This window comes from Lipotes vexillifer, unplaced genomic scaffold, assembly GCF_000442215.2.
Source record: "Lipotes vexillifer unplaced genomic scaffold, Lipotes_vexillifer_v1.1 scaffold899, whole genome shotgun sequence".
In the NCBI taxonomy this organism is placed as follows: Eukaryota; Metazoa; Chordata; class Mammalia; order Artiodactyla; family Lipotidae; genus Lipotes; species Lipotes vexillifer.
The window spans coordinates 361,304-387,858 of NW_006784311.1; the positions used below are offsets into that span (position 1 = coordinate 361,304).

The 26,555-nt window shown below is 54.9% G+C and overlaps 1 protein-coding gene across 1 annotated transcript; it reads right to left on the minus strand.

The window, feature by feature from the left end:
- Window positions 1-2,245: 2,245 nt before the first annotated feature.
- Window positions 2,246-26,281, minus strand: BCAP31 (B cell receptor associated protein 31). The gene is made up of 8 exons (XM_007456643.1): window positions 26,154-26,281; window positions 24,597-24,697; window positions 20,128-20,275; window positions 5,364-5,499; window positions 5,219-5,225; window positions 4,363-4,479; window positions 3,471-3,571; window positions 2,246-2,284 (listed from the first exon to the last, which is right to left on the minus strand). The coding sequence occupies exons 1-8, from the start codon at window positions 26,243-26,245 to the stop codon at window positions 2,246-2,248; spliced, it is 741 nt and encodes a 246-aa protein (XP_007456705.1). The 5' UTR covers window positions 26,246-26,281.
- Window positions 26,282-26,555: the final 274 nt, after the last annotated feature.

Here is a 26,555-nt window from a genome sequence, read left to right on the forward strand (position 1 = left end):
AGTCCCTGCCTCCCCAGCGGCCGGGCCTGCTGTCACCCCCAGGACCTCGTCACTCCCCACCCTGACTCATACCAACTCCTTAACGTCTCCGTTCCCCCGACCACCGCCATGCCTTGGCTCAGGTCCTCATCACCTCTTACCAAATGGCCTCCAAGCCACCTGCCACAGGCCAAGAAAGACTCAGAAAACATCAACAGCACAAAAAAGGGAACTTAGGGAATTCCCTGGCAGTCCAGTTGTTGGGACTCTGTGCTCCACCACAGGGGGGCCGGGTTCGACCCCTGGTTGGGGAACTAGGGTCCCACAAGCCATGCGGTACAGCCAGATAAATTAATTTTAAAAACTTAAAAAAAAACAAAAAAGGGAACTTGACAGAGGTCATGCTGCTTGGCCAGGGCCCTGAGAGCAGTGGGCTGGCCCCATTCACTTAGGAATCTGTCCGTCCAGTAGGGGCTGAGAACCCAGTGACCAGCAGCCTAGCGGGAGAGACAGGCAAGGAAATGGAACAGCCCAGACCCGTGGAGCCCACGGGGTTACCAGAGCTGGAGGCAAGACAGGGGATACTGTCGGGCACAGCCCCATTCGGAATGGAGGCTGCCGGAGGAAAACAGCCCTCAGGATGGGCCGGAGGGGCCCAGTTTCTGCAGGCGGCCCTCCAGTCTAGGCTGGGCGAGCACCTGGCTTTTCACCTGTGAGAGCCTGCTGCCCCTGCCACTGTCTCTTCCCGTCCCCAGCTGGATGAGGTGCTCCAAAAGTGGCCTTGTGCAGCTTCTTCCCCTCTGCCCAGCCCAGGGCCTGATGCCAAGGGGGTTCAGGGACCACCTGGGACTGAACAGGGAAGAACCTAAAGGCACACTGTTTGGACTTTGGCCTGCAGAAGTTCAGAGAAGAGTGAGCTCAGGGAGGCCGAGGTCGCCAGGGAACACTTCCTGGAAAAGTGGGACTGGCCCTCAGCCTCAGCATGGCAACCAGAGGGCGTCACCTGTGGGCTCCCTCCCCGGCAGACACCACCTAGAAGGTTGCCCAGAAAGGGGCAGCATTCCTGAGAACGTGGGGAAAGGACAGCCCTGAAAGGAGCCACCAGCCTGAGTCTGGCAGGAGCAGGTGCACGAAGCTGGGTGTCAGCACTCACACCTTCAGGGGCCCCTTAATTCCAAGAGAAAACACCTCCGACCTTACCCCAATTCCCCTCGCCCAGCCCTCAGGGCCAGCAGATGATGAGCACTAGGGCCTGCCCAATGGCAGCCACCTGCCAAAGCCAGCCCAGGGGGCCACCACGGGGGAGCCCGCTGCCAGAGCAGGCTGTCCGATCAGGGCGGTGCACCTACATGCTCACGGGCCGCAGGTGGCAGAGGAGCACTTTACCCGCCCGGAGGCCCTCCCCACTGCCTCGCTCTGCCCTGGGCCAGTCGCAGGTCACTGCCAAGGGCAAGTCTCCTCTCTTGCCAGCATTAGTCAGAGGTCATCCTGCAAACCTTCAGGAGGGGGTGGGGCAGGGAGTGACTGGTGGCACTCTGCCATGCTCTATCTGTCCTAAATGTGATGAACAGGACCCAGAGGAGGCAGGCGAGTCTGCCACCCGGAAGCCTCAGCGGTTTACCTTGCCTCTCAAGCTTCCCTGGGCCCAGCAGCCAACCCCCAGGAAGACAGACAGGACGGACACACCCCACGTGGCCATAAAGCGGGGCCCGGCCTGGGGAGCAGGAGGCAGAGGGGCAGAGAGGGCAAGTGTGAGCCTGCGCCCAGCCTGGGATGAGGGAGCCTTTAGGGGTTTGAACAAATGGAGACAAAATGTCTGGAAGGCCTCCAGGGCAAAGACTGGAGCAGGGGTCTCTGTCTGAGCTGCCTGCCGCCACCTTCCCAGCCACTCCAAGGAGAGGGATCACAAGGAGGTCTCCCTGCGGCCTCAGTTATACGCACGCACCACGGACACAACACAACAACGTTTATTTTGTCCCAAGAGAAACTACTCTTCCTGCTCCACTTGCCCTCCTGCAGGACCAGAGAAAAGGGGCCTTGGAGCCCCGAGCATCAATGTGCAACATGAAGGGGCTTAACCCAGCGGGAAGCAAGACCTGCCGCAGCCTCACTCATCCTGGGTGGGAACTGAGTCCCCTACAGAATGCTGGGAGAGCGTGGAACTGCAAGCAGCGTGAGGGAACGGAAGCGGAAGGGAGGGAGCCGAAGTACCGAGGGAGGCCGGGCTCTCGGGGAGCAGCCAGCCACGGGCGGGGAGCAGGGGCCCTCACTCCTCCTTCTTGTCCGTGGGGCCATCTACCTCCGCCTGCAAAGGGGACAGAAATTGCAAAGCAGTGGGTTGGCAGGCACGCTCCTCCCCTTCGCCTTCCAGCCCCTCCACCCCAGAGGTCCGGTGGGGTGCCCCTTTCCCCAGATGCCAGGCGGTCAGATGAGCAAGGGACCCCCCCATCAGCAGCACCTCACAGTCTGCCAGGATGGGAGTGGCCCCACTCCACGAGGGCTGTAACCCTAACTCCAGCCAGGCAGGGGCGTGGGGTGAGGGGCCGAGGGGAGACAAGCCTCTGCTGTCGCTCTTTTCTCAGAGCCCCAAGCCCGCAGCACCACCTTCTCCTGGGCCTCACTCACACCCACCCTCGTGCCCACGGCTGCCTCTGAACTTGAGTCCCTTCCAAGTCCCAGTTCAGGCTCTTCCCAACTCTGCACACCTTCCACAGGTCCTGCCAGTGAGCCCGCCCTGCACTGAAGCTGTTGGCCCCCCTTTGGGGTCTGGGCCCTCCTTCTCCACCTTCCACGGTGCCCAAACTCAGGCCGCCAAGCACTAAATCAAACCATCAGAATTTAGGGGTGTTTACCTAGCCCTCATGCCCAATTTCCAGGCCACCTGAGCTTCCAGACGCAGGTAGTCTGGGGACTCAGACCGGGCCTGCGGGCGGAGGTGGTGGCAATGACTCGGACCTACTGGGTGGGAGCTGGCTGTGATGTCCCCAGCTCTCGGCCTCACATCACCCCGCAGCCCCTACGGAGGGAAGGTCCGCAGCTAGCAGTGGAATTTCCCCTGCACGTCTCTGGCCGGTACTTGATGGGGCCCTTCAGTAAACCCGGACCAGAGTCAGGGGCCCCACACCATGGACCAGGGGTACTCCAGGGAAGGAGCTCTTCTCAAGGGCACTGATGCTGGGCACGAGGCTGGGCAGGCCCACAGTGCAGAGGGCTGACCCGACTGCCAAGGCGACCTTAGTAAGTGGCTGCCATCTGCCAGGCCACACACCCCTCCTGCTCCAGAACGGGTTCCGGCTGTTGGGCCCACGCTGGCCCCAGACTCAGCGGCAACAAAGGAAAAAAGGGGGACTGGGAGAGAAAGGAGCCAGCTTGCTGCCGAGGCCTCTCGAAGGGGACACGTTGGCCCTGAGGCTAAGCGAGTGGGAGGCCTGCTCTGCGCCTGCGCAGGGTGGGGGGGCTCAGTTCCAACAGAGCAAGCTGAGCATGCTGACCTGCAACTTCGCGTGCTCCTCCAACAGGCGGTCGTACTCCTTGGTCAGGCCCTCAGACTGCTTCCACATGGCCAGAGCCTCATTTTCAGCTTTCTCCAGTTCTGGGGATGATGCATGTGGTGAAGGAAGGAAAATTAAAAGATGAGGATTAGGGAGAAAAACGCCATTTGCTGTAGACAGCAGATGCAGCTGCCCCAAATCTGTCCCCAGTGAGGGTGTCTGGGAGACCACTCCTCTCAAGAAAGCTCCTCTGCCAGCTGCCTCGAAAGCCTCCAAAAGTGGGGAAGGGCTGGCCAACAAAGCTGGGACAAGTAGGAGAAAACCAAGGATCGCCCCCCAACCCCTTTAATGGAGGGACCCTGCATGGCTCTCAGCAGGGGTGACCGCAGGGAGGCTGACAGCATGGGACAAACATTTTGAAAAGGTTGGGGGTGAGAGCAGGAGGCAGGGAGCAGAACCCCTGCCTCAAAGCTGAGAATGAGAGGTGTGTCGAGAGAGGCCTTCAGGAAGGGAGCAGATAGGAACATCTCAAGCAGCTCTGATGCAGCCTTTCCTTCCCCACCCACCAGGCCCCTGGTGACAAGGCACACAGCGCCACTCCCCACGCCTGGCGCTGGATGAGATGCTCTGGAGTTAGCCCATGGGCCTCTGGGGTTCCTGGGCCCTCCTTGGTGGGACCCTGAGTGCACTGCTAAACCACTAAGCCCCATCAGCTGGGGCCGAGCCCGGCTGTGTTTGGGCTGGACGAGCAGGGAGCATTTTGTTTGTTTTCACGCAGCTCCTGAGCCTGCGTGTGAGTTTGTTATTAATACTTTGGCAAGAGAGGTGTGGCAGCCACCGGCAGAGGCTCCCGAGTTCTGGGGGCCGCGGGCAACCCGACGACAGTGCTCACTTTGCTTGTTAACAGCCAGCTCATCCTTCAGCCTCTGCAGATCAGCCTTCAGGCTCCTGTTCTCTTCCTCCACCTTCACTTCAGCGTCCCTGCCATCCAACTTGACTCCACCGGCAGCTTCCTAGGAACAGTGCCAAGGTCCTGGGTTACTCAGGAGGGAGGAGGGAGGAGGGAGGGAGGGAAGGAGTCCAGCTCCGTCCTCCCCACTGAGCTGTGATTCCTCAAGCTGCCCTGGGCACTTGCCCCTTCGGAAATGTCAGCACAGAACTGGGCCACTGCTTGTTCCCAGCCACCAGGCAAAGCCCGGGCCAGCAGGGCCACCTGCTACAGCTCCCAGGCCACACGCCCTGCCTGCCCTGGCCCCCAGCCCTACCTCCTTTCTCGGCAGCTCCTCCAAGTTGACCAGTCCATCCAACGACTCCATTTGCTGCCATCTGGGGATTGCTGCCAGTGACCCCCAACTGACCAATGCCATCGCTTCCTCTCCCCAAGCTCCACAGCTCACTCCACCCGAGAAGCCCCCAACTCACCCCTGCCCATCCAACTCTAGCCTGCCTATGAATCCAAGTCCATCCGTCTCCTTCCCAGCTTGGCTCACACCTCACCTCCTCTGACAAGCCTTCTAGGACTGCCCCACCTCGTCCCCAGATGACAGCAATCCTCAGGGGACCAAGATTGGTCCTATCCTAACTTGTGTTCTTCTGTGCTAACTTGCCCAATGTTCACAGCACACGGCTCAGATCCTTTGGGAGTCAGTTTATCAGGGAAGAGTCTGGCCTGGATGCACAGCGGGTAGAGGCAAGAGAGCAGCAAGGGCGCCCCCCTTCCCATTGCGTCCCCCAGACCTCTGCAGTACCCACCCCCTTCGTCCCTCCACCCAACTCCTCCGCTTTTCAGACAACAGCAGTGTCGCACGTTTCCCAGCCTGATAGGCTAACGGCAGCTGCTGTGGCCAATAAAGACTGTCACGTGGTGGGGGGGGTCGGGAAGGCTGAACTCACCTTCTTTAGCTGGTCATTCTCTTCCATGTACTTCTTGGCCGCTTCACTAGCGCTCTCTGCCTGCTTTTTAAAGGCTTCATTGGAGGCCAGCAGCGTGGCCTGCTGGGAGATAAGAGTCACCAGGCGTCTAAGCAGGCTGTAATTGTTTACAAAAAGAAGGGAGAAGTGAGCAAAAGAAAGAGGGAAAGATGGCTAGCATGAACTTCTTTTGTTTGCTCCCACCCCACACCTGCCTGCAGCCTAGACCTGTCCTTCTGGATTGCCAGGGAGGCAAAGCAAAACACACCGGCAACGTGAGGGGAAAGATGGAGCCAGGAGCTGTCCTCTGCCACCAGGATTACTAGTGCCCCCAAAAGGCCGCTCACAGCCCTGGGGCTCTCCTCCAGCCCAGAGGGCACAGGAAGCAGGAGCCTGTTAGGACACAAGGGGCCACGCCTAGATACAGCCTAAAGGCCTAGAACCCGGCACTTTACAGGGCAGGGCCTTGACGTGCCAAAGCAGCCATGCTGCCACTTTCCTCGCTGCAAGGCTGGGCTCACCTTGATAAACAAGAGCAGCCCAGGACTTCCCTGGGGGTCCAGTGGTTAAGACTCCGTGCTTCCAATGCAGGGGGCGTGGATTTGATCCCTGGTTGGGGAACTAAGATCCCACATGCCATGCAGCAAAACAAACACACACACCACACAAGAGCAGCCAGTGCTGCAGGGGCTTCCAAAGGGCCGGCCGAATCCTCCAGCCCACCTTGTGAGACAGTTGCTACTACTGCCCCCGTTTCACAGAGGGGATGTGGAGGCTCAGCATGCTGAAGCAATTGGTCAAGAGCCAGAAACGAATGTGGCTAGAGTCCGCACTCCTGCCTGTCTGACCCCGAGGCCTGAGCTGCCAACCACTACACGTTCTCGGTTTCCAGGGAACTACTAGCTGGGCCAGATGAGAGAGATGGAAACAATTCTTCTCTCCTCACCCACTGCCCAAATGCAGTCTACAGGCAGCTGCCAGACCACACCTGTTAGAAAACATCACCACCTTGAGGTTTCCCCAGGCAAGGGGGACAGAAAATGAAAAACCAGGGCCCAGGCACACACCTCAGGTTCAGACCAGCCATGAGAGGCAAGCACGTGGCAGCTGAGCACACGCTGCTCCGTTTCCCGACAGCCACCCTGCCCTCAGATGTTAGCTGGCAGGAGAGAGGACGGGAGGACTCAGAGTGGGGGGCGGCGGGGGCACTTCCGCACATGCCTGGGACAGGCCTGGCCAGCCACTGCCCCAAGAAGGGTGCAAAATAGGCAGGCCCCGGGCACGAGGGGAGGACTCAGCATGTCCAGGGTGCTTCCACAACAAAGTGCTCGCTCGGAGGAGACAAAGAAGCCGAAGCTCCGAGCCGTCTTCTCCGGCCTTTGCAGGGCTCTTGTGGACACCTGCTGCTCATCAGGCCCAAGGGGACGAGGGGACTAGGGAGGAATGGGAGAGCAAACAAGGCGCCCAGCTCTCCCTGGCCAGGCCCTGGCAGAGCCCCTGCTGGGAATGAGCCCTGAGGGGGAGCGGCTCGCAGGGGCTGTGAGGCACCCATCACGCTTCCTGGTTTAGGGAGTGGCTCCAGGGGCCCCTGTCAGGACCGGGAGAGCCAGGCTACTGGTTCCTGGCAGGAAGGGAGAGTTTCCAGTGACATGTGCTCTCTAAAATTAGCGACCAAGACCTCGTGGCCCAGGGCTCAGGTTTCCCTGTCTCAGCCGCAACTGCCCACCAGCCTGCCCCCCACCAGGCTGAAGCCCTGGAGGTGGAGGGGGCTCCCGAGTGCCCCAGGAGCCAGAGAGAAGCAACGTGCCTGAGTCACACAGGCAGAGTGGCAGTCACTGGGGGAGCCCAGAAAGAAAGGCAAGTCTGACTAAGCCCCAAGCTCGCAAGCACAGGGCGCTCAGGCAGCTCTGAGCAGATCCTGGCGATGTGGAGGAGGCTGCTCCTCCCAGCCGGAGACTGGGTTGGCGGGGGAGGGCACATGTGCCACCTGGCAGACCCAGCCAGCAAAGATGGAGCAGGCAAGCCCAAAGGTGACGCTCCCCCTTCGCCTGCCCCCCTGACAAGGCTGGGCAGGCGGCTGACATGGGGCGGGACTCCAGCAGCACTGTGAGCCACCACAGCTGTCACCCCAGTTACCCAGGGAGGCCAGGCCCAGGATGGTGGTGGCAGTGAGGACCACAGCAGTACAGCAGGGGCCGAGCTCTCCTCGGTGCCGTCCCAGCCCATCCCCACTTATGGAGAACCAGGGTTGCCAACAAGAGCCCAGGCAAACACGCGGTACCCAGCGCAAGAGCTGTCCAGGTAGCCTTCCGCCACCTCAACCTGCTCAGCCCCCTGCCCGCCCTCAGGGTCTCCCCCTCAGTGCAGGGCAAGAGCCTCCAGGGTAGATGCCCCTCCCCGACCACGTGTCTTTCACACAATCCATCCACGCCATCCATCCCCATCCTCTCCCTTCCTGTTAGACCTGTTCCTCCAACCCAGCCCCAGACAATTCTGGGTAATTCCTCCCTCCAGGAACCTCGCCCCTCAAGGCTCTGCCTCCCACCAGCCCAAGCCCCTCCTCTCTTCCTCCATTCCTCAACCAACACCAACCTATATCCTGCCCTGGCCACGCCACCAGCATGATCACCAGTGCCCTAACCACCCAATCCAAGGAGCAACCTGGAGTCCTTGGGGCACTCGCTCTGTAGCACCTGGCACAGCTGACGGGTCACCCCCTTGGAACTCTCCCCTACCCTTGCCTCAAGCAACCCTCACCGCCCACCAATCCCACCCCCAACAGGGGTTTATCTCAGCCAGATCCTGACACCCAGCTACCTACTCACCGGTGGCTCCTGCGTGTCCCTGAGACACGCCTGACTCAGCCCATCCATGACAGGCCAACTGCTCCTGCACCGCGCTATGGTGGACGCCGTCACTGAGCTACCCAAGCTCTTGGGCCTGCACGCCACCTTGGGCCCCAGTCATCCCTGTGGCCTCACTGCTTCTTTCCTGGGTGACTTTAGTAGCTCCTAAGCGGCCTCCTCCCTACCCTCCACCATATACAGCTTTGCAATCCATGCCCCCAAGGAAAGCCAGTGATCTTTCTCCAAGACAATCTGATCATGTCACTCCTCTGCTTCCATCCCTCTGACGCACGCCCACTGTTCTGGCTGGCACACAGCCCTCTCTGCGAGCTGGCTCTTGTCCCCTCACCACCCGCATGGCCCTCTGCTCGACTAACACCAAACCACTGGCTGCTCTTGAACACGCCAGTCCTCACTTGCCTCATCTCCTGTCACTGCACGTCAGCCCACCAGTCTGCAGGGGTGTCTCCCCTTCTCTTTGAGAACTCTCGCTGATGACTCAAGATCCAGCTCCAGGGGACTTCCCTGGTGGCGCGGTGGTTAAGAATCCACTTGCCAATGCAGGGGACACGGGTTCGAGCCCTGGTCCGGGAAGATCCCACATGCCGTGGAGCAACTGAGCCCGTGCGCCACAACTACTGAGCCTGTGCTCTAGAGCCCACGAGCCACAACTACTGAGCCCACATGCTACAGCTACTGAAGCCCACGAGCCTAGAGCCTGTGCTCCACAACAAGAGAAGCCACCTCAATGAGAAGCCTGCGCACCATGACAAAGAGGAGTGCCCGCTCACCGCAGCTAGAAAAAGCCCGCCTTCAACAACGAAGACCCAACGCACCCAAAAATAAATTAAAAATAAATAAAATTTAAAAATAAAAAAGGGGACATTTAAAAAAATCCTCCTGCCAGTGCAGGGGACGTGGGTTCAATCCCTGGTGTGGGAAGATCCCACGGGCCGTGGAGTAACTAAGCCTGTGCGCCACAACTACTGAAGCCCGCAAGCCACAACTACTGAAGACCACGAGCCACAACTACTAAAGCCCACAAGACACAACTACTGAAGCCTGCGAGCCACAACTACTGAAGCCCGCGAGCCACAACTACTGAAGCCCGCAAGCCACAACTACTGAAGCCCGCGCGCCTAGGGCCCGTGCTCCGCAACAAGAGAAGCCACCGCTATGAGAAGCCCGTGCACCACAACGAAGAGTAGCCCCCCGCTCACCACAACTAGAGAAAAGCCCACATGCAGCAACGATAGACCCAATGCAGCCTAAATAAATAATAAATAAATAAAGACCTAGCTCCATTACCACTCTCCCCTCAAAGCCTCTCCTGAACCTCCCAGGTCTCCCTTCCACATGTTCCCGCACCAGCCCCTGTGCCCCCTCATCTCGTTGCACGGTTCTTCCTCTCTTCTCCTCCCAATCATCTCCCCGCATCACACTGTCACTTGCTCCTCAACTGGCTGCCCAGCCACAAATGCCTTCAGACCAGGGAATGCACCTTCAACCTCTACACGCCCCCCACCTGGTCCACTGGGAAGGGACCCTGCAGATGACTCCCCCCGTCCCCTATGTGTGTGATGCCACACCTCAGGCCAGGACAGAATGTGAGCCTGGGGCCCTGGCTCTCCCCGAACTCAGCCTTCCGTCGGCCCAGCCACACAGAAGGGGACACAGGCAGACACGGGTGGGGCTTGCCAGTCAGTTGAGCAACAGGGTGACGAGAAACAGCAGCAGGAAGGCGCCATGTCAGACCCGTGTTGATGAGCCAGCCAGGCTTGTGACTGCAGCGGTAGCTGAATAGGCACTTAGGAAAACACTCATCACCAAAGCTGGGGGCAAAGCCCAGTGCCCCGGCCCAAGTCCAAAGGGTGCCCCTGCAGGGCCCCCGGCTAAGCCAAGAGCAGCATTCCCTAGCACGGCCGACCAGGCCTGCCCAGGAGCTGGCCTTCTAGAACTTCTTAGTGTCCCTCACACATTAGGCCCCATGCTCTTGTGCCTGTCCCCAATTCACCCAAGATCCAGCTCCAACACTCCCCGAGAGCCTCTACCCTCTCCCAGGCACATCAATGTGCCCTTTTGTGTCTGTCCCCTCAGTGTTCTGAGTCTCCACAGAGACCCAGGACAGAGCAGGGCATACGGTGGAAGGTGCTGAGCTTCAGAATCTTCAAATCTCAACAGCCCAGAGATGTCAGCCTAGAGAGAAGGCTGACGGACTGCTGTCCCCACTCCTGCTGGCCATCCTCCACCGTGCTCAGCTTGACTGCCCAAGTACTGTTATGCAGGTAACTATTCCTAGCCATTTCTGGACAACAGGTGAGAAGCCACAAGCTGAAGGGATTTCCCAAAGGTTCAGGGCTGGTAGAGGGGCCACGGTGTGGGTTAAATGCACCCAGCGACTGGGAGAGAAGTCAGTGCACAAATCGTAAGAGAATCCAGATGTGTCCTTGGCAGACAAACGTCATCCCCAAATACCTGAATTCAACTGGGTTTTCTCAGTAAGATGTTTCTGGACGCTGAGTGGGGCTTTCATGCTTTTATAAAAGGTTGAGTAAACAAGGATCGGCAGGAGAAACAGAGCCAACCATATCAAGGTATGGAGACGTGGTTTCACATGTGCTTTACACCGATCCTGTCTCCCTCCTGTGGGCAAACAGGGGGAGGCAGACTTGGACTTAACAGAAAGTGGGAAGAGAGCAAGGAGGAGGGTCCTCCCAAGTCCCAAAAGGAATATTCTATGCTTGTGGGCCCCCCCCCCTTGCCAATCCTGCCCACTAGCATTTACCAGGCATCTCCCAGGTGCCACGCCCTCGGGTCACTCAGCCCTCAGGGCCCCGCAGCGAGATAGGTGGGCAGGCAACTCCCCTCACCCTGCTGCCCTGGGGAAGCGGGAAGCTGGTGTCACAGCGCCACCTCTTGACTCTCCAGGCTGACTACAGCTCTGCCTCTGGCGCCGCTCCACAGGGTGGCAGGTGGACTCCGGGTGAACTCGGCCCAGCTCGCCAGCAAAAAACACTGAGGAGGCGGCGGCGCGGCGGCGCGGTGGCATGGGGAGGTGGCCACCGTGGCGAGGAGCCAAAAGCCAGGTGCTGCCCCAGCAAAAACTTCGGACAAAGCAGACCGGTAATAACAGGGTGGAAGCCGCCCCAGGAAACTCACCCTACAGAGTCTGGAGTCATGAAAATAAGGAGGCAGCAGAATGGGAAGGAGGAGAGTTTACTCAGAAAGATCCAGGGAAAACCTTTCGAGGGCTGCCCCCATCCATCTCAGGAGTACATCTCAGCACACGTGCTTGGCCTTCCTCTTAGCCCTTGAGTTCGGACCAAATGGGAGGGGGCCAGGGTCGAGGAAAGGCCAAGGCCCTGCAGCAACTTCAGCTTAAGCCCAGGTGGTGCCTATCTACCCTGGGGACAGCAAGGCCAGCTAGAGGGAGAGGGAGTGGGGGCGGGGGGGCCCTCTAGAGCTGAAGAGAACCAGCGAACAGGAGCAAGCCTGTCACGTTGCCTTCTTGAAACCAGGGAGCAGAGGGATTCTGTATAAACTGAGGGACAGAGAGCAACCAAAAGAGGCCAGACAACCTAGGCAGATGTTCCAGCGCTAAAATATGCTGGTGGCCCCCTGGCTACTTCGAGGGAATGGGAAGGAGGGAGCTGTTGACCCCCAGATGTGCCCCACGTGGTACTTCAGTCCAAAGGCAACAAGGCAGTGTCTCCAGCAGGCGATGGCGATGTGCTGTGGAAAAAGCCCAGGAAATAGGCCTGGCCCAGGCTGGGGAACCAACAAAGCAAAGAACGAGAGGTGGCATTGGCTATGCTGTCCAATACAGAGGCCACCAGAGGTCCTTTCAGTTCAAATAAATTAAAATTACATTAAGTGAAAAATCCAGCTCCTCAGTCACACCAGCCCCATTTGTTCACAGCGAAAGTGTCTCCAGCCTGCAGGCAAATTGGTCACATGGTGCTGGGCTGGAGGAGCCAATCGCCCTTCCCATCTCCAGCCCTGCTCTCCGCTCACCCTACCCTCTGCCTTCAGAGAAAGGGGCCCTCCTGGAACATCAGGCTTCCGATGACCTTGGAATCAGGAAGACTGAACCCCTGTTGTTTGGCACCCTGCCCCCAAAGAGGTCATTCACCATTTGCCTTTAGAGTATGAAGAGAATTCTTAGGCCAAAATCCAGTAGCTGAGCAAACAATCCATATTTTAAAAGAAGCCAATGCGTGTCAGATGGTCTTCCGTGGCCCCTTCGTAGCAACTCCCCCCGCATTAACACGGTCCCCCCTTTATCAGAGCCCCCTCCTGGGCCCAGCACCCACAGGACACCAGCACACTAGTAGCTGGGGTGAGTTTGGCTGGGGGAGGGGGAGGACTAGAAATCAACAGACTTATCAAAAAGGCTCTTACCCAGTGCTGAGCTGTGAAGCACTACTGTATTTGTAGTCTTAGAAAATGATGGCAGGGCTTCCCTGTGGCGCAGTGGTTAAGAATCCGCCTGCCAATGCAGGGGACACGGGTTCGAGCCCTGGTCCGGGAAGATCCCACAGGCCACAGAGCAACGAAGCCCGTGCGCCACAACTACTGAGCCTGTGCTCTAGAGCCCGCGAGCCACAACTACTGAAGCCTGCGCGCCTAGAGCCCGTGCTCCACAAGAGAAGCCGCTGCAATGAGAAGCTCGTGCACCGCAACGAAGAGTAGCCCCGGCTCGACGCAACTAGAGAAAGCCCGCGCGGAGCAACAAAGACCCAATGCAGCCAAAAACAAATAAATTAATTAATTTTTAAAAACAAGAAAGAAAATGATGGCAGCTAATGGATGGATCGTCGGATCAAGAGGAAATAAAGGTAAAAAATCCCTTTACCTGGCCTTCTAAGGTCAGTCCTCCACTTAAATCACTTTATCTTTGGGTAGGCCCCCGAGCAAACGTGAGCAATCACTACTGAGTTAGTTACTAAGGAGTTACTGTAAGGTTCTTGTAATAAGCAAGATGCTAGCATGCTTATGGTTTTTTAATAAAGTCCCTCTCTTTCCAAAGCGATAATCCAAAATATCATTTCGCCTGCAAACATAATATTTGGGATTGGTTTCAAGATAATCCAGAGAATAATGGGGAAGGGGGCAATCAAACGAGACTGGCCAGGGAGACACTCATGTTGAAGCTGAGTGACACCACAGGGGGTCGGCTCTTCTATGCTGCCGCCAGTGCTGAGAACTGGGTGCCCAGGGCCCTGAGGAGTCCTCGGCTTGGCCGCCTCCAACCCTTACTTGGCCTCTCCCTGGGGCAGCCCTCCCCCCCACCCTCTGCTCTGGCTGCAGTACCCGTCCTCTCTGTCCTTCTGTCCCACTCTGCTCTCCCGCCCCCACTCTCCCCACCCTGTGCCCAGCCTGGAATGTAAGACCCCTGAAGGCCAACACCAGCTTTCTCTTCAACTCCCTACCTAGGCCCAGCACAGCCTACCACACGAGTGGGAAAAATTCCACAAAATTCTCTCACTACTTGGGGTGATACCAGTAACAACTACCATTTACTAAGCACTCCCCACGTGCCAGGCATGATGCTGAGAACATAACCCAAGTCACCTCCACCCTCACACCAAGTGCTCGAAAGAGGCATCCTCAACCCCTGCACAACAGGTAAGGAAAAAGGCTCTGGAGAGTTAAGTGACTTACCCGAGATCACACAGCTAGACAGTAACAGACCCAGAATCCAAACCCAGCCAATTCCAAAGTCCACTCTCACTATGCCCATCTGTCTCTCAGGACCACCATGGGCTGTTATACTCCCTTGGGCAAGGGAAGAAAGCACCCCGTGGCCACTGCAGGCGGCAGAGCCCAGGCTGGACATTCATCCCCGCCTGCTGGGCCCACGTGGCCTCCGTGGACATGGTGGCTCTGGCTTGTCTCGCCATCAACACAAGCCCCAGCGGCCGCCTGGGCACCAACTATCTGCAGAGCTGAACGCTGGCAGCAAGCAGGGCTGACCCAAAAGCAAAGAAAGCAGAGCAGAACGTCCCGCTCACCCCAGAGGGTCTGGATGGATTCCGCCCCACCAGCAGCTTAAAGGGCACGATCACCTTCCAGGAGACAACCCAGCCCCCAAGTCACTGGCGGTTAAGCACAGGAACTTTGTAGCAAAGCACGGGCAGCTCCATCTGGACTGACTGTGGTGACACAACCCAGCCCCAGAGAGGTAGGCAGAAAACAAGAGATAACTGTGGACCAAGTTCAGGTCACTACAGATCAAGGGGCCTCACGCACAAGGGTGGACCTTCCTGGGTCTGGATGGCGACCACTACTTGGGTCCTGACCAGTAACATTTTAGCAAAGGCGGAGAAAACAGAGCACTGCTCTCAGAACATGCAAAACTCAGTCCAGCAAGAGCTGCTCTGCAGCCACACCTGTAGCTCCAGAGGGATGCCGACCAGAGGCGCTCCCAGAGCAGGGAAGTAGGCACTAAGGCAACGGATGAGCAAGAGCACGCGAGACAGAGCCCGCGCTGCCGAGTCCACACTAAACGGTGCCCTGCGCCACACCCGTCACAGACCAGAGGCCCGCTACGCAGTGCTGGGACTAACGGCATCTCGGGGCACCCAGACATGTGTCTTCAAGAGCACCGCCCCCACCCCCCGGCGTTCCTGCTGCCAGAGCTCAGGAGACCTGAAGAGCTGGGCATCCAACCTAAAACACTCAACACAGCAGTTCAATGAGTTCAACCTGGACATGGGCCTGAAGCTGTCCCTGTGTGCCCAGGACACTCCATTCATTCCCTAAGGTGAAGGTGGCACAGAGCCAACCAGACTAAAAGGGGTGAGCCCAGGTCCCCACGCTGCCCCTCACAGGCCGCTGGGGCCCTTGGAGGACAGCTCTGTAGGCCAGCCCACAGCACAGCACAGGCCTTGCATGGCAGAATCAGGAGGGAAGGCCCAAATAAGCATGAAGAGGAGGTCTTGGCTAGACCAGCAGGCAAGAGCTGGGGGGTTCCAGGCACAGACCACAGAAATACTCAGAGAAGGGGACCCACAAGGCTGGTTCACGACACGGGGCAGCCGAAGCAGAGACTGCAGAGGGATGTAGGTTTCAAGCCTTGATGCCAAAGGTGCTCTGAAGGCACTGGAAGCAGGGGGTGGTGGAGTGGGTTTTACATGCCAGAAAGGTCACTTGGCAGGGGCAGGGTGGACAGGCTGGGAGACCAAAGCCGGCGGCAGGAAGCCTACTTGGGATGATGCAGCCCAACTGTGGCAGCACTTCCCCGGGTAACGAGGAAGAGAGGCTCAGGAGGTGAGATCCCTGGCTGTGGAGTGGGGACAGAGTTTCAGTTTTGAAGATGAAGAGTTCTGGAGGCTGCCTGTACAATAGTGCGCACGGGCCCAACACTACCGAGCTGTACACTTAAAAATGGTTCAGATGGCCAGTTTGATGAATGCATTTTACCGCAATTTAAAAAAAACACACAGTTGCAGGGGATCACATGGGACAAAATAAGAGAGGCAGAGCACCCCCAGGCTTCTGAGTAGAGACAGCTCTTCTCAGACTTTGGGGCCCAGCCCACAGAGAAAGGAGCGTGAGGACCTGGGAAGGTAGCAAGCTGCCCCACGTCAGGGCGACCACGAAGCAGATGCAAGACAAAAGCCCAGACCCTGCCCCCTGCCCCTCCCCCAGCAGACTGTTGCAGGGAAGTGCAGACTTGTTTAAGGACGTGATGCGTCCTTTAAGCCTGGGGCCCCTGTTTTCAATTATGAGGGCTGCTCAAGGCTCCCCCCAGGTGCTTTTTTTGGCCGCCCTGCACAGCCTGTGGGATCTTAGTTCCCCAATCGGGATTGAACCCAGGCCCTCAGCAGTGAAAGCGCAGAGTCCTAACCACTGGACAGCTAGGGAATTCTCCCCCAATGTGCTCTTGACCCCAGCCCCATGAGGAAGCAGCGCCCCGCCCAGCCTCTCTTCTGAGCATTGCTCTCTGCCTCTGTGGTCCCCTCACCCACTAACCTGCTGTCTCTCTCCCAGTCTTGCCTCTCCCTGCATCTGCTTTCATTCCCCTCCATCTCGCTTCCAGGAAGCGGCCAGCACCTCCCTGTCGCCCATTCCTCGACCCCTCGGTGCAGTCATCCCCCTCCTCTCCCCCGGCTTCCTCGTTCTTTCCAGCAGGCCTCACCGGCTCCCTTCCTTCCACGTGGGTGGGTGTGCAGCCTTCCTCTGGGTTCTGCCACAGCTGCCACTCTGTGGGCGCCCATAGGAGAACCACCACCACCTCAACCTCAGAGGCTTGGCATCCCCACTAGTTCCTCCCCTTTCTTCCACCAGCACCTCTGAAACCAGGTTCAGGCCACCAGCATGTCTCAGTTCAGCGACCTCTAACTTGGTCCCCCTGCTTGCAGGCTCTCCTGCTCTACTCCAGCCCAGGCGCCAAGTATGAACACGCCAACTCTGACCATGGCACAGCGCCACTGGAAAAACTCAGTGCTCTACCACACAGAGTTCGGGTACAAACTCTGAAACTGGCATTCAAAACCCTCCACCCTCTCTCTGGCCACTCCTGACCCATCCACCCTGATCCACGTGCTCTTTTCCAAACAGCCTACAGGAGTTCAGGGACTGAGCCAGTACCTGCAAGTGAGACTTGCACAAATACAGATGACAAAGAGACAGACAGTAAGAGGGGCAGAGACACTTTGAAGAGTACCAGGCGGTCTAGCTGAGAGGCACGCAAAGTGACAATTGAGAGGGGTTTTCCCTGTTTATGATATCAGAAAAATGGGGAGATCGGCCTGATGTTCACCAGCAGGGAATTGGTAGACACCTAAGAATGCTGGCAACAGATGGGTTGTCCTAGAACAATGTTAATGACAAACTCAGTGGAAGACCCATGTTCCCACGTGGTAGTTACAACTTGACCCTGTTTTGAAGAAGCATGTGGCTGCTGAGGTCCCATCACTTTAAGTCTGAATTCTCAGCTCTGCTGATGACTAGTTTGGGGAACTGGGGTCTCTGAACCTCAATTGTTTCTTCGCAGAGCTACTATAAAGATTAATGTGTGCTTGGCACACTGAACGCTTAACAAGTGGTAGCTGCTATTAGGTATAGAAAAGTCTAGAAAAATATTTAACAAACGTATGTGTCAACAGTGGTTATGATAGCATTTTAGAGGATGTATTTTCTTATTTGTTTAAAGCCTCAACTTCCTCCAAAGGTTTTATACTACCAGATTACTTAATAATCTTCAGATGTACAAATGGTACTAAGAGATTAAAGTCGTTGGACTCCTAAAACTTAGACTAGTAAGACTGATGTACAGATCATGTACTTGATCCAGGCACCTTCCTACCAAAATCCAGGGGAAAAAAGCAGCCCACTATCCAGTCTACGGTCTGAGGCAGGCTATACACCAACAATCCGGCACCAATTGCTCACTAGCTGGCATCTGAACAGAGGGTCGGAACTCGGTATGAGCTTGGGCTGGCCACTTAGAACCTGTGCAACTCAGGCCGCTCCATCTCTCTTGGGCTGCCCTTTTCCATTTATAAAGGCCCACTGAATTATGAAGGATTATTAAAGTCCTTACTGACTTCAAGCAGAACCAGAACCCAAACACCTCACACGCACACAGGCGAGGCCACCTGGCCATCCAGTCTTCAAGATAAGCTTTTGTTTTTTTTCTTTCTTTTTTGCGGGGGGCCATGCTGCGTGGCTTGTGGGAATCTTAGTTCCCTGACCAGGGATTGAACCCAGGCCCTCGGCAGTGAAAGCGCAGAGTCCTAACCACTGGACGGCCAGAGAATTCACACGTAATCTTTTTTCTTCTTGGATGGTTAATGTCATGCAAATAGAGAAGTTCCTCAAGGGCCACAGCCGCCATACAGGATCTGACCCCTAGACTAGGGAGGAGTATATCATCTCAGAAAATTCTAGAAACAATTAAACAGCTCATTTGTGGGCAACTGATGAATCCACACTGATCCTTGGGGGTCACTGTTTCCTTTTCTAAGAAGTCACACAAGACCAACCTCACATCCTTTTTTTGACCAGCTACCGGCCAGGGACACGGGAGGGTATGGCAGGCACAGCAAGCTAAGATGGACAGGCAACAGATGTATGGCTGCTGGAACAACCAGGCCCAAGAAGTTACTATGCCCAACATGTTTTAAAGGGAATTCAATGAAGCCTTCCTTACACGCCTGTCAAATGGAGAGGTCAGAGCAAAGTGAGGGAGGCAGCTGACACGACAGAGCACAGAGCGGGACTGCGAGGCAGCATGGGACCTGTGGGCCCAAATCTCACTCTCCTCTCTCAGCCTCCGCACGTCCCTTTGGGAGCAGGCGAGGTATAAACAAGGACTGCTCTTCTTCGAATTCACCTGTTTGGGTTAGGAGACTGCCAACTACTCTGTACCCTGACGGTGGTGGTGGTGTTATTCTACTCTGCATTTGTCAAACACTCACAGAACCAGATGCCCATTTGTGCTATATGCCAATGTTTTAAAGTCAACTGCAGGAATTAAGCTGGAACACCTCGCTTCAGTGTCGCAGAGAGGACAGAGCTGAGCACACACTCACTCGTCTGGTACACCTGGCTACCCACTGTCCCCTGGCCTTCTCAGATAATACCTGCCCTGGAGATCTCCTTCTGGAAGAGTTCACAAAAGCAGAGCAGTCAGGAGAGTCTCAGTCCACAAGATCATACTTCTTTTTTGAAGCTTCCTGAAACCCTAAAACTGTAAGGTATGTGTCCAACTCCTCCCAGCCTTCTCAGTTCCTGACTCTCAGAAGTTGGAAGACAGCAGCCTTGCAGATCACTCCTATGATCAAATGTATCCCCCTGAAAAGCCCTTTCCAGCTCCACCACGCGGCACTTCCCAACTATGACCCAGAGAGGCCAGGCTCAGCTGAGCAACTGACTTTTTTTCTGAAAAACTGAAACCCAGTCATTCCAATGCCCAAGAATCCATACACTGACCCTACTTCTCAGTAACCTCACGGTAGGCTCTTCCCAATAACTCCGGAAGCCCTTGGCCCCCAGGCTCCAATAGCCCTCATGCTCCTGTGACAGACAGGTCTACATCTGGGAAGGCCCTGGGGACAGGGTCGGTCTCAGCCCCTTCAGCCATTTCTGCCCACTCTTCTCAGGACAGGACCCCACACACAAAAAGCCCCTGTTCAACTGGTCCCTTTTTTTTTTTTTTTTTTTTTTTTGGGCGGCGCGCCATGGCTTGTGGAATCTTAGTTCCTGGACCAGGGACTGAACCTGTGCCCTCAGCAGTGAAAGCGCAGAGTCCTAACCACTGGGCCACCAGGGAATTCAACTACATAAGCCATGCATTTTTTTTTCCTAATAAATTTATTTATTTATTTATTTTTGGCTGCATTGGATCCTCGCTGCACACGGACTTCCTTTTAGTTGTGGCGAGTGAGGGCTACTCTTCGTTGTGGTGCGCGGGCCTCTCATTGCGGTGGCTCGGGCCCAGCCGCTCTGCGGCATGTGGGATCTTCCCGGACCAGGGCACGAACCCACGTCCCCTGCATCGGCAGGCGGACTCTCAACCACTGTGCCACCAGGGAAGCCCTCAACTGGTCCCTTTTAAGCTGGGCTCCAAAGAGCCTCTCCCAGAGGAGGGTAACGCCTGTCATTTACTTCACTCTGTGTACAGAAAGCAAGCTGGTGATAAGACATTTGTCCTAAAAGAACGTGTTGCAGATTACGGCAGAGCCAGAACGTGGTCTTCTGACCTTCTAGTCAGCCCTCTCCCACCCTCCATGCTGCCTCCGGAGGTCAGGAGAAAAATCAGAGGCCTCTGGGGAAACTGTGTGGTTCCCCTAACACAGAAAGGGCCTCCAGTTCAAGGCCACAGACTGAGGAGGCAAAGTCATGGGCTAGCCCATAGGTCCCTTCACAGTCCCTCACCCCTCCCCACTCACAAGGACAGCAGCAAGGAAAAGCCAGCAATGTAGAGGTTCCTCTGGGCACGGAAAAGCTTCATGTGGAAGTGTTCCACAGCCCCGGGGTTGTTCTGGAGGTTCACCTTCTCCGTCACGTCGTCATACTTTCGAATCTCGCGAACAGCATCTGTGGCGGAGCAGAGAAGAGATATGGGCATTTAGCTCCCGCTCAGACTAGGCTGGCCTGTCCAGGTAAGACAGGCGGCATGAGCTGGGGCAACCTTGCTTCCCTCGAGTCTGTCTCCCCTGCTATCCCCCTTCTATACACACCTTGGGGGATGCCTTGTCAGAAGTGCTGCCCTTGGACCTACTCTCTCCTCCAGCTTTTCTCATGTTACCCCTGGACCCATTCTACCCAGGCCATGAGCCTGCTCTCCGTGTCAGGATGCTCACCGAATCTGAGACGTCGCCAGCAACAGAGGCAGCTCCCCTTTCCCATGGTGCCCCTAATGTTTGGTTCTGTTTATCTCAAACTGGGCTGGTCATGGGCCATCCAACTGATAAGCCAGGGTACTCCTGTTTATGGAAATGCCCGCTAGGGAGGCATGAGCTGCCTAGGAGTCAAGACCTGAAGCATGCCTGCTAAAGATTCAAAGGTTTTCATTTCTAAGCTTTATAACCCATTTTATTATTTAAACTGTTTTATTCTGATTACAGAAGAAATTCACACTCATCAAAGGTTCAAACATAGCAGAAATGCAGGAGTAAGAATCCCATAACATAATCACCTCCAGCAGGACCTGCTACATGTGGCCAGGTTAGCTAAAAAGCAGTCATTTTCAGTCCCATTACCTCATTCTCTTTGCAATACACACATCTGAAATTACCCCAATTCCAGGTTTATTGTCCCTCTCCCCCAAATTAGACTACAAACGCCACGAGAGCAGAAATCTTTTCTATTACAGCCCTAGGGCCTAGCATAGTGCTAGGCACACAGGGGGCACACAAAGACCTGCTGAATGGTGAACAGCCTCTGCTCTAGAGAGCTGCTGCTGGCCACACAGCACTCTGGTTCACCCGTATATTCACATCTATGCGTTTGTGGAACAGAAATGGAACCATCACACAGGGAGGGGGAAGGGTAAGCTGGGATGAAGTGAGAGAGTGGCATGGACATATACACACTACCAAAAGTACAACAGCTAGTGGGAAGCAGCCGCATAGCACAGGGAGACCAGCTCGGTGCTTTGTGACCACCTAGGGGGTGGGATGGGGGGGTGTGATAGGGAGGGTGGGAGGGAGACGCAAGAGGGAGGGGTTATGGGGATATATGTATATGTATAGCTGATTCACTTTGTTATACAGCAAAAACTAACATAACAAGGTAAAGCAATTATACTCCAACAAAGATGTTAAAAAAAATAAGGAAAAAAAGAAAAAAGAAATGGAACCATCCCATACCTACTGCTTTTCTCCCTCAACCCTGAAATCTCTTTTTTCTTGAGGTACACTGATTTGTAACATTATATAAGTTTCACGTGTATAACATTTCTACTTCTGTATACCGTACAATGTGCTAAAAAACATGGAATGCTTCATGAATCTGTGTGCCATCCTTGTGCAGGGGGCATGCTAATCATCTCTCTCTTTCCAATTTTAGGATATGTGCTGCCAAAGTGAACATCTGAGACATCTTTTTAAGTCAGTACGTAAAGAGCTACCTAAAGAGGGCTCTTAATGGACCCCCATGGGAGAGGGTTAAAGTATCACTGTATGGCTATTGTCTGGTTCTTAATTTCTGGTTTGAGACTGCTTGTTTTTTAAGCTGATCTTACATTATAAAAGTCTGTCCCCCTTTACTGGTGTTCTTGTGTTACATCTATATCATGAAGCGAGCCCTCTTTCAACACTGTTAGCAGGGATATAAACCAGGACAACAATGTTTTTTATGGACTGCGTGTTCCTGGCCCCCAAAATTCCTAAGTTGGCATCCTAACCCTCAACCAGATGGTATTAGGAAGACGGGCCCCTGGGAAGTGAGCACGAGGCCCTCGTGAATGGGATTAGTGCCCTTATAAAATAGACCCCAGAGAGCTCCCTTGTCCATTCTTCCATGTGAGGACATGGCAAGAAGACAGCCACCTATGAACCAGGAAGAGAGCCCTCACCAGACACTGAATCTGCCAGCACCTTAATCTTGGACTTGCTGCCTCCAGAACTTTGAGAAATAAATGTCTTTTGTTTAAGCCACTCGGTCTATGGTCTATCGCAGCCCAAACTAAGACATAAAATTTTAAATGTTCATGCCCTTGGTTTCATCCATTCCACCTCTATGAATTTACCCTACAGAAAGATTTGCATATATGTGCAATGATATGAAGATGCCTATAAAGAAGGAACTACAGTATAACCATATGATAAAATACTACCCAATCTTTAAGAAGAATGAGACTGCTATAAGAAAAAAAGCCTAAGATACAGTAAATGGAAAAAGCACAATCCAAAACAGTGTGCACTGTGATCTGAATCCAAGCCAAAACGGTATGTACTAGTTTAATAAAGACGGCAGCATAGAAAATGCCTGTGGAAACATACCATAAACTTTTAACAATACTTACCTGTGAGACACGGGATTATGGGGGACTTTACCTTTCTAGGTTGAATTTGTGAATTTTTAAAGATGTGTTATTTCTGGGATTTAAACAAACAAAAACCATGTTTTCCTACACTGTCTTCTGCATCCAGAAACCCCAGCACCTCCAGGACCACCTCTGGCTGATGGCAGAGAGCAGACCGGGGATGGGGGCGTTGGGCCAAACTAGCCCAAGTCACGCAGCAGAGTGTTGCCCTCTATCTCAGGCCTCCAGCCCAGGGTAGTTGACCCTGGACCCTCATTAAGCCCACTCCCCCAGTGAGATGTGCCCTAGGCCCCTCCCAGTGATGGCTAGGGGCCAGCCAGGCCTGCAGCTTCTAGCTGGTTATGTCATCAGTATTTGCTACTAGCTAACAACTTATTTAGGTAGGCCGCTCTAGATTATGCTTCTTACCCTTAAGATAGAAAGCAGCCTATCATCATAGCAGGATGTCTCTCTAGAACATCCAGGTAGTTCCCTGACCCCCCAAAAAGAAGAATGGCACCTTTGCCAACTACTGCCTTCTGCAAAGGGCCCCCCCGGCCCACTCTGCCATACTAGGAGAGTTCGTGGAGTCTGGTTTGCAGAGGGGCAAGGCCCCAAGTGAACACCCTCAGCACGGTCCCTCCCCACCCCAATTCTTGCCCCCAGCCCACACCCAAAAGCAAAAGCACACACACCCAATTCCAAAACTCTGCAGCCTGGCTTTTCCTGCTCAGGGGAAGACACGCATAATCCCTACCTGTTCTGGACTCAGAGGCCGCTCAAGGAGAGAACCCTGATTGGAAAGAGCTGCCTCTTGGGGCTTTACCAAGTATTTCAAGAACAGTGAGGTCTGTGCGCAGCTGGCAACCACCCTCCACGGCTGGGAATGGATAGGCTGCACCTCACCTGTTCAGAGGCAGTCCTGCCTGAACCTATCCCATCAGGAAGGAGACACGCCTAATGCTGCAGCTGGTGGGTGGAGCCCTGCACATTCCCCTCAACTATGGCCCCCTGGCCTCCCACCCCCTGCCACATTTCTGCTGGGGACTCAGGGAGACAGAAGTGCTCTGAGTCTAAGCAGGCATCGCACCTTGGAGACAGGACCACTGTCTATGGCAGAGGTGAGCCAATACTTTGGAGACCAAGCAGGGGGATGTATTGATCACTTACTGCAGCAAAAGGCACATTTAACAGACAGATGAGAGCTATACTGATTCCTCGGGTCTCCAAACAATCACGCCACCACCTGGCCTCAGGCCCCACCCCTGTTCATCTTTCAAGCCCCTGCCGGTGTGTACCTCAATGCAGGGTTTATAGAACTTCAGAACTGGAAGGACTTCGAGGAACCTGAAGTCTGACCCAGATCCAGAGAGGTCTGGGATTTGCCCCCTAGATATGCTATCAGACCTCTTGCCCCCCCCCCCACCGTATACTTCAAGACATGGCGGCTTCTTTCCCAGCTTGGCTCCCTATCTACTTGGTAGCTCAGTCCCCTATTTGAGGCCTGTTTCAGGCACTGAGGGAGAGACTGACGCTGCTAAGTGCCCAAGGAGCAGCACTACTTGGACCAAGGTCAGCATGAGCCAGTTAGCTTCTCTTGGTTTCAGCTCTGGAAGGGCGTGAGGAGCTGCCTGAGACATGAGGTGGTCATCGCCGGGTACACAAAGGCCGCCGGTCAAAGTGAGGGCCCTGCCAGCAGCCAGCATCGCCGTTTTTGTGCGTGAAAGGAGCCTCCTCCCCCAAGAGAAAGACAGGCGCCCTTCAGTGGTCTGTCTCTGAGAAGCCAAAGCTGTACACTGCTCAAGGAACATGGCACGGGGCTTTGCAGCAGAGGCTACTTTGGTCAAAGGGTCTAGGTCAGGTAGCCGCCCTCAGCCACAGCTCACTCACCAATGAGCAGCAGCACAAGGATGACAACGAGAACCACAAAGAAGGTGTTGCCATAGGTCACTACCAAGTGCACGAGGCGGGACTTGAAAATCTTCTGCCATCTGTGAAGAAAACAAAAAGGCTAAGGCCTGAAGAGAAAGAACGCATGCCGGGGATCCAGGGCCCTGTGAACAGAAATACAGTTTTGCACTCGTCTCCAATGGCTGAATATCCCATACAGATTCAGCCTCAGCTGCATGCAATTCTCCAATTTATGACATCCATTCAAGAATGTTAAAAAGAAAAAAAAGATACGTGTCCGTGTATAGAAATTTCTGGAAAACCAGTCTTAAACACTGGTAGGCTCTGGGGAGGGAAATGGGAAACTTACTTTCCCCTCTGTAGTATCAAAATGCTTGCCACGTACACATTTCTTTAAACTGTTTTCCCCCATGACCAATCGTGGTTCACCTAGACTCCCACCACCCTACATTACCATGAAGCAGACCCCAGACCTCTCTTTGTTTCCCTCCATGAATACTTCAGGATACAGCTCTGTCAGAGAAGAGCCTTCCAAAATACTGATCACGATGCCATCACCAGACCTCAAAAATATCAACAAGAATCTCTCATCATCAGAACTCCAGAGCCAGAACTCCAAAGTCCAACTGAGACAATTATTTTTAGTTGGTTTGTTTGAATCTTGACAAGATTCTGATTCTGCATTTAGTTGGTAAGTATCTTAAGTCTCTCTTATTCTATAAGCTCCCTCTTCCCTTGCTCTTTTCTTTCCCAGTTTACTGTCTGCAGAAATCAGGTTGTTTGTCCTACAAAGCTTCCCAGATTGCAGCTCCAAGGGGGCCTCTGTTCTGCATTTCCTGTGAACTGTACGAGGTGACTCATATCTCGCTTTTGTCAAGAATATTCCTTAAGCAATGTTGTATACTTTCTATCACATCACAACAGGGCCTACACTTTTTCATTAAAAAAGAGCTTTTAAAAAAATATCCATAAAAACACAGCCTTATCTGTAATGCCCCAATTTAAGTCCAAACGTGTTCATATAGTAAATGTAATTAAAATTAATTTCAAGTTAACTTTTTACAGGTCCTCTGTTCAATGAAAAGAAACATGGCTCCAGCCTTCACAGGCTGAGTAATGCTCATGAGGGCACTACGCAATGCCAGTGAGACTAGTTAAGAGGACAGAAGTCACCGAATCAACGGCAACGTGACCCCGTGATGCAAGTTTTGCAGATCCCACAATGCCATCCCCTGAACGCCAGGGCCCCCGGGGGGGCGGCAGGAGGGCATCATTCCCAGAACCATAACTCGGTCTTCTCCCTTCTGGGACATTCTGAAGACCAGAAGGCAGGGCGCACAGGAAAGGAACTCGGCAAGATGTGACAGAGCAGAACTGTGGGGAAGGTTGGCGATAATCAACACAACCCTTGCCACCCCTACCCCAGACAGGTTCTATGTGTTTCCATCTGGCCTCAATTCCAGGGCCCACCAACTCTGCAGGCATAAGCTGCGGAGCAACTCTCCCTGGCTCGCCTGCCCGCTCCACGGGCCATACCTTTTGGGAGAAATGAAGGGAATGCAGAGAAGCAGCACAGCGAAGACCTCTGCATAGAGGAAGGTGGCGACTGCAGTCCACTGCAGACTCATCGTGTTGCTAGCAACTTTCCAACGGAGAGATGTGAGCCTGTTCCTGCGGGAGCACAGAAAAAACAGGAGTCATGACAGCTGGGCGGCCCCCGCACCCGACCTCAGAGCCTTCCAAGGCCTGGCTGACACGGGCTCGAGCCCCGGCAGTCTGGGCGCTAACACACCCAGAACCGCCTTTTCGGACAATTCCTTCCCGGTGGAGTCCGGGAGGCTCCTCACGCCTGCGGAACCGGGGCAGCGTCTGGAATCGGAAACCCGTGGAGCCCGGAGACCATCCTCGCAGCCCCGCGGGCCCGGGCCCGCCCCCCCC

Coding starts and splice junctions, on each gene's coding strand:
- BCAP31 (XM_007456643.1), bottom strand. CDS start 26,245: ATGAGTCTGCAGTGGACTGCAGTCGCCACCTTCCTCTATGCAGAGGTC. Junction 20,276..24,596: donor CCTTGTGCTGCTGCTCATTG/GTGAGTGAGCTG, acceptor GCTCCGCCACAG/ATGCTGTTCGCGAGATTCGA. Junction 3,572..4,362: donor GCTGGCTGTTAACAAGCAAA/GTGAGCACTGTC, acceptor CATCATCCCCAG/AACTGGAGAAAGCTGAAAAT.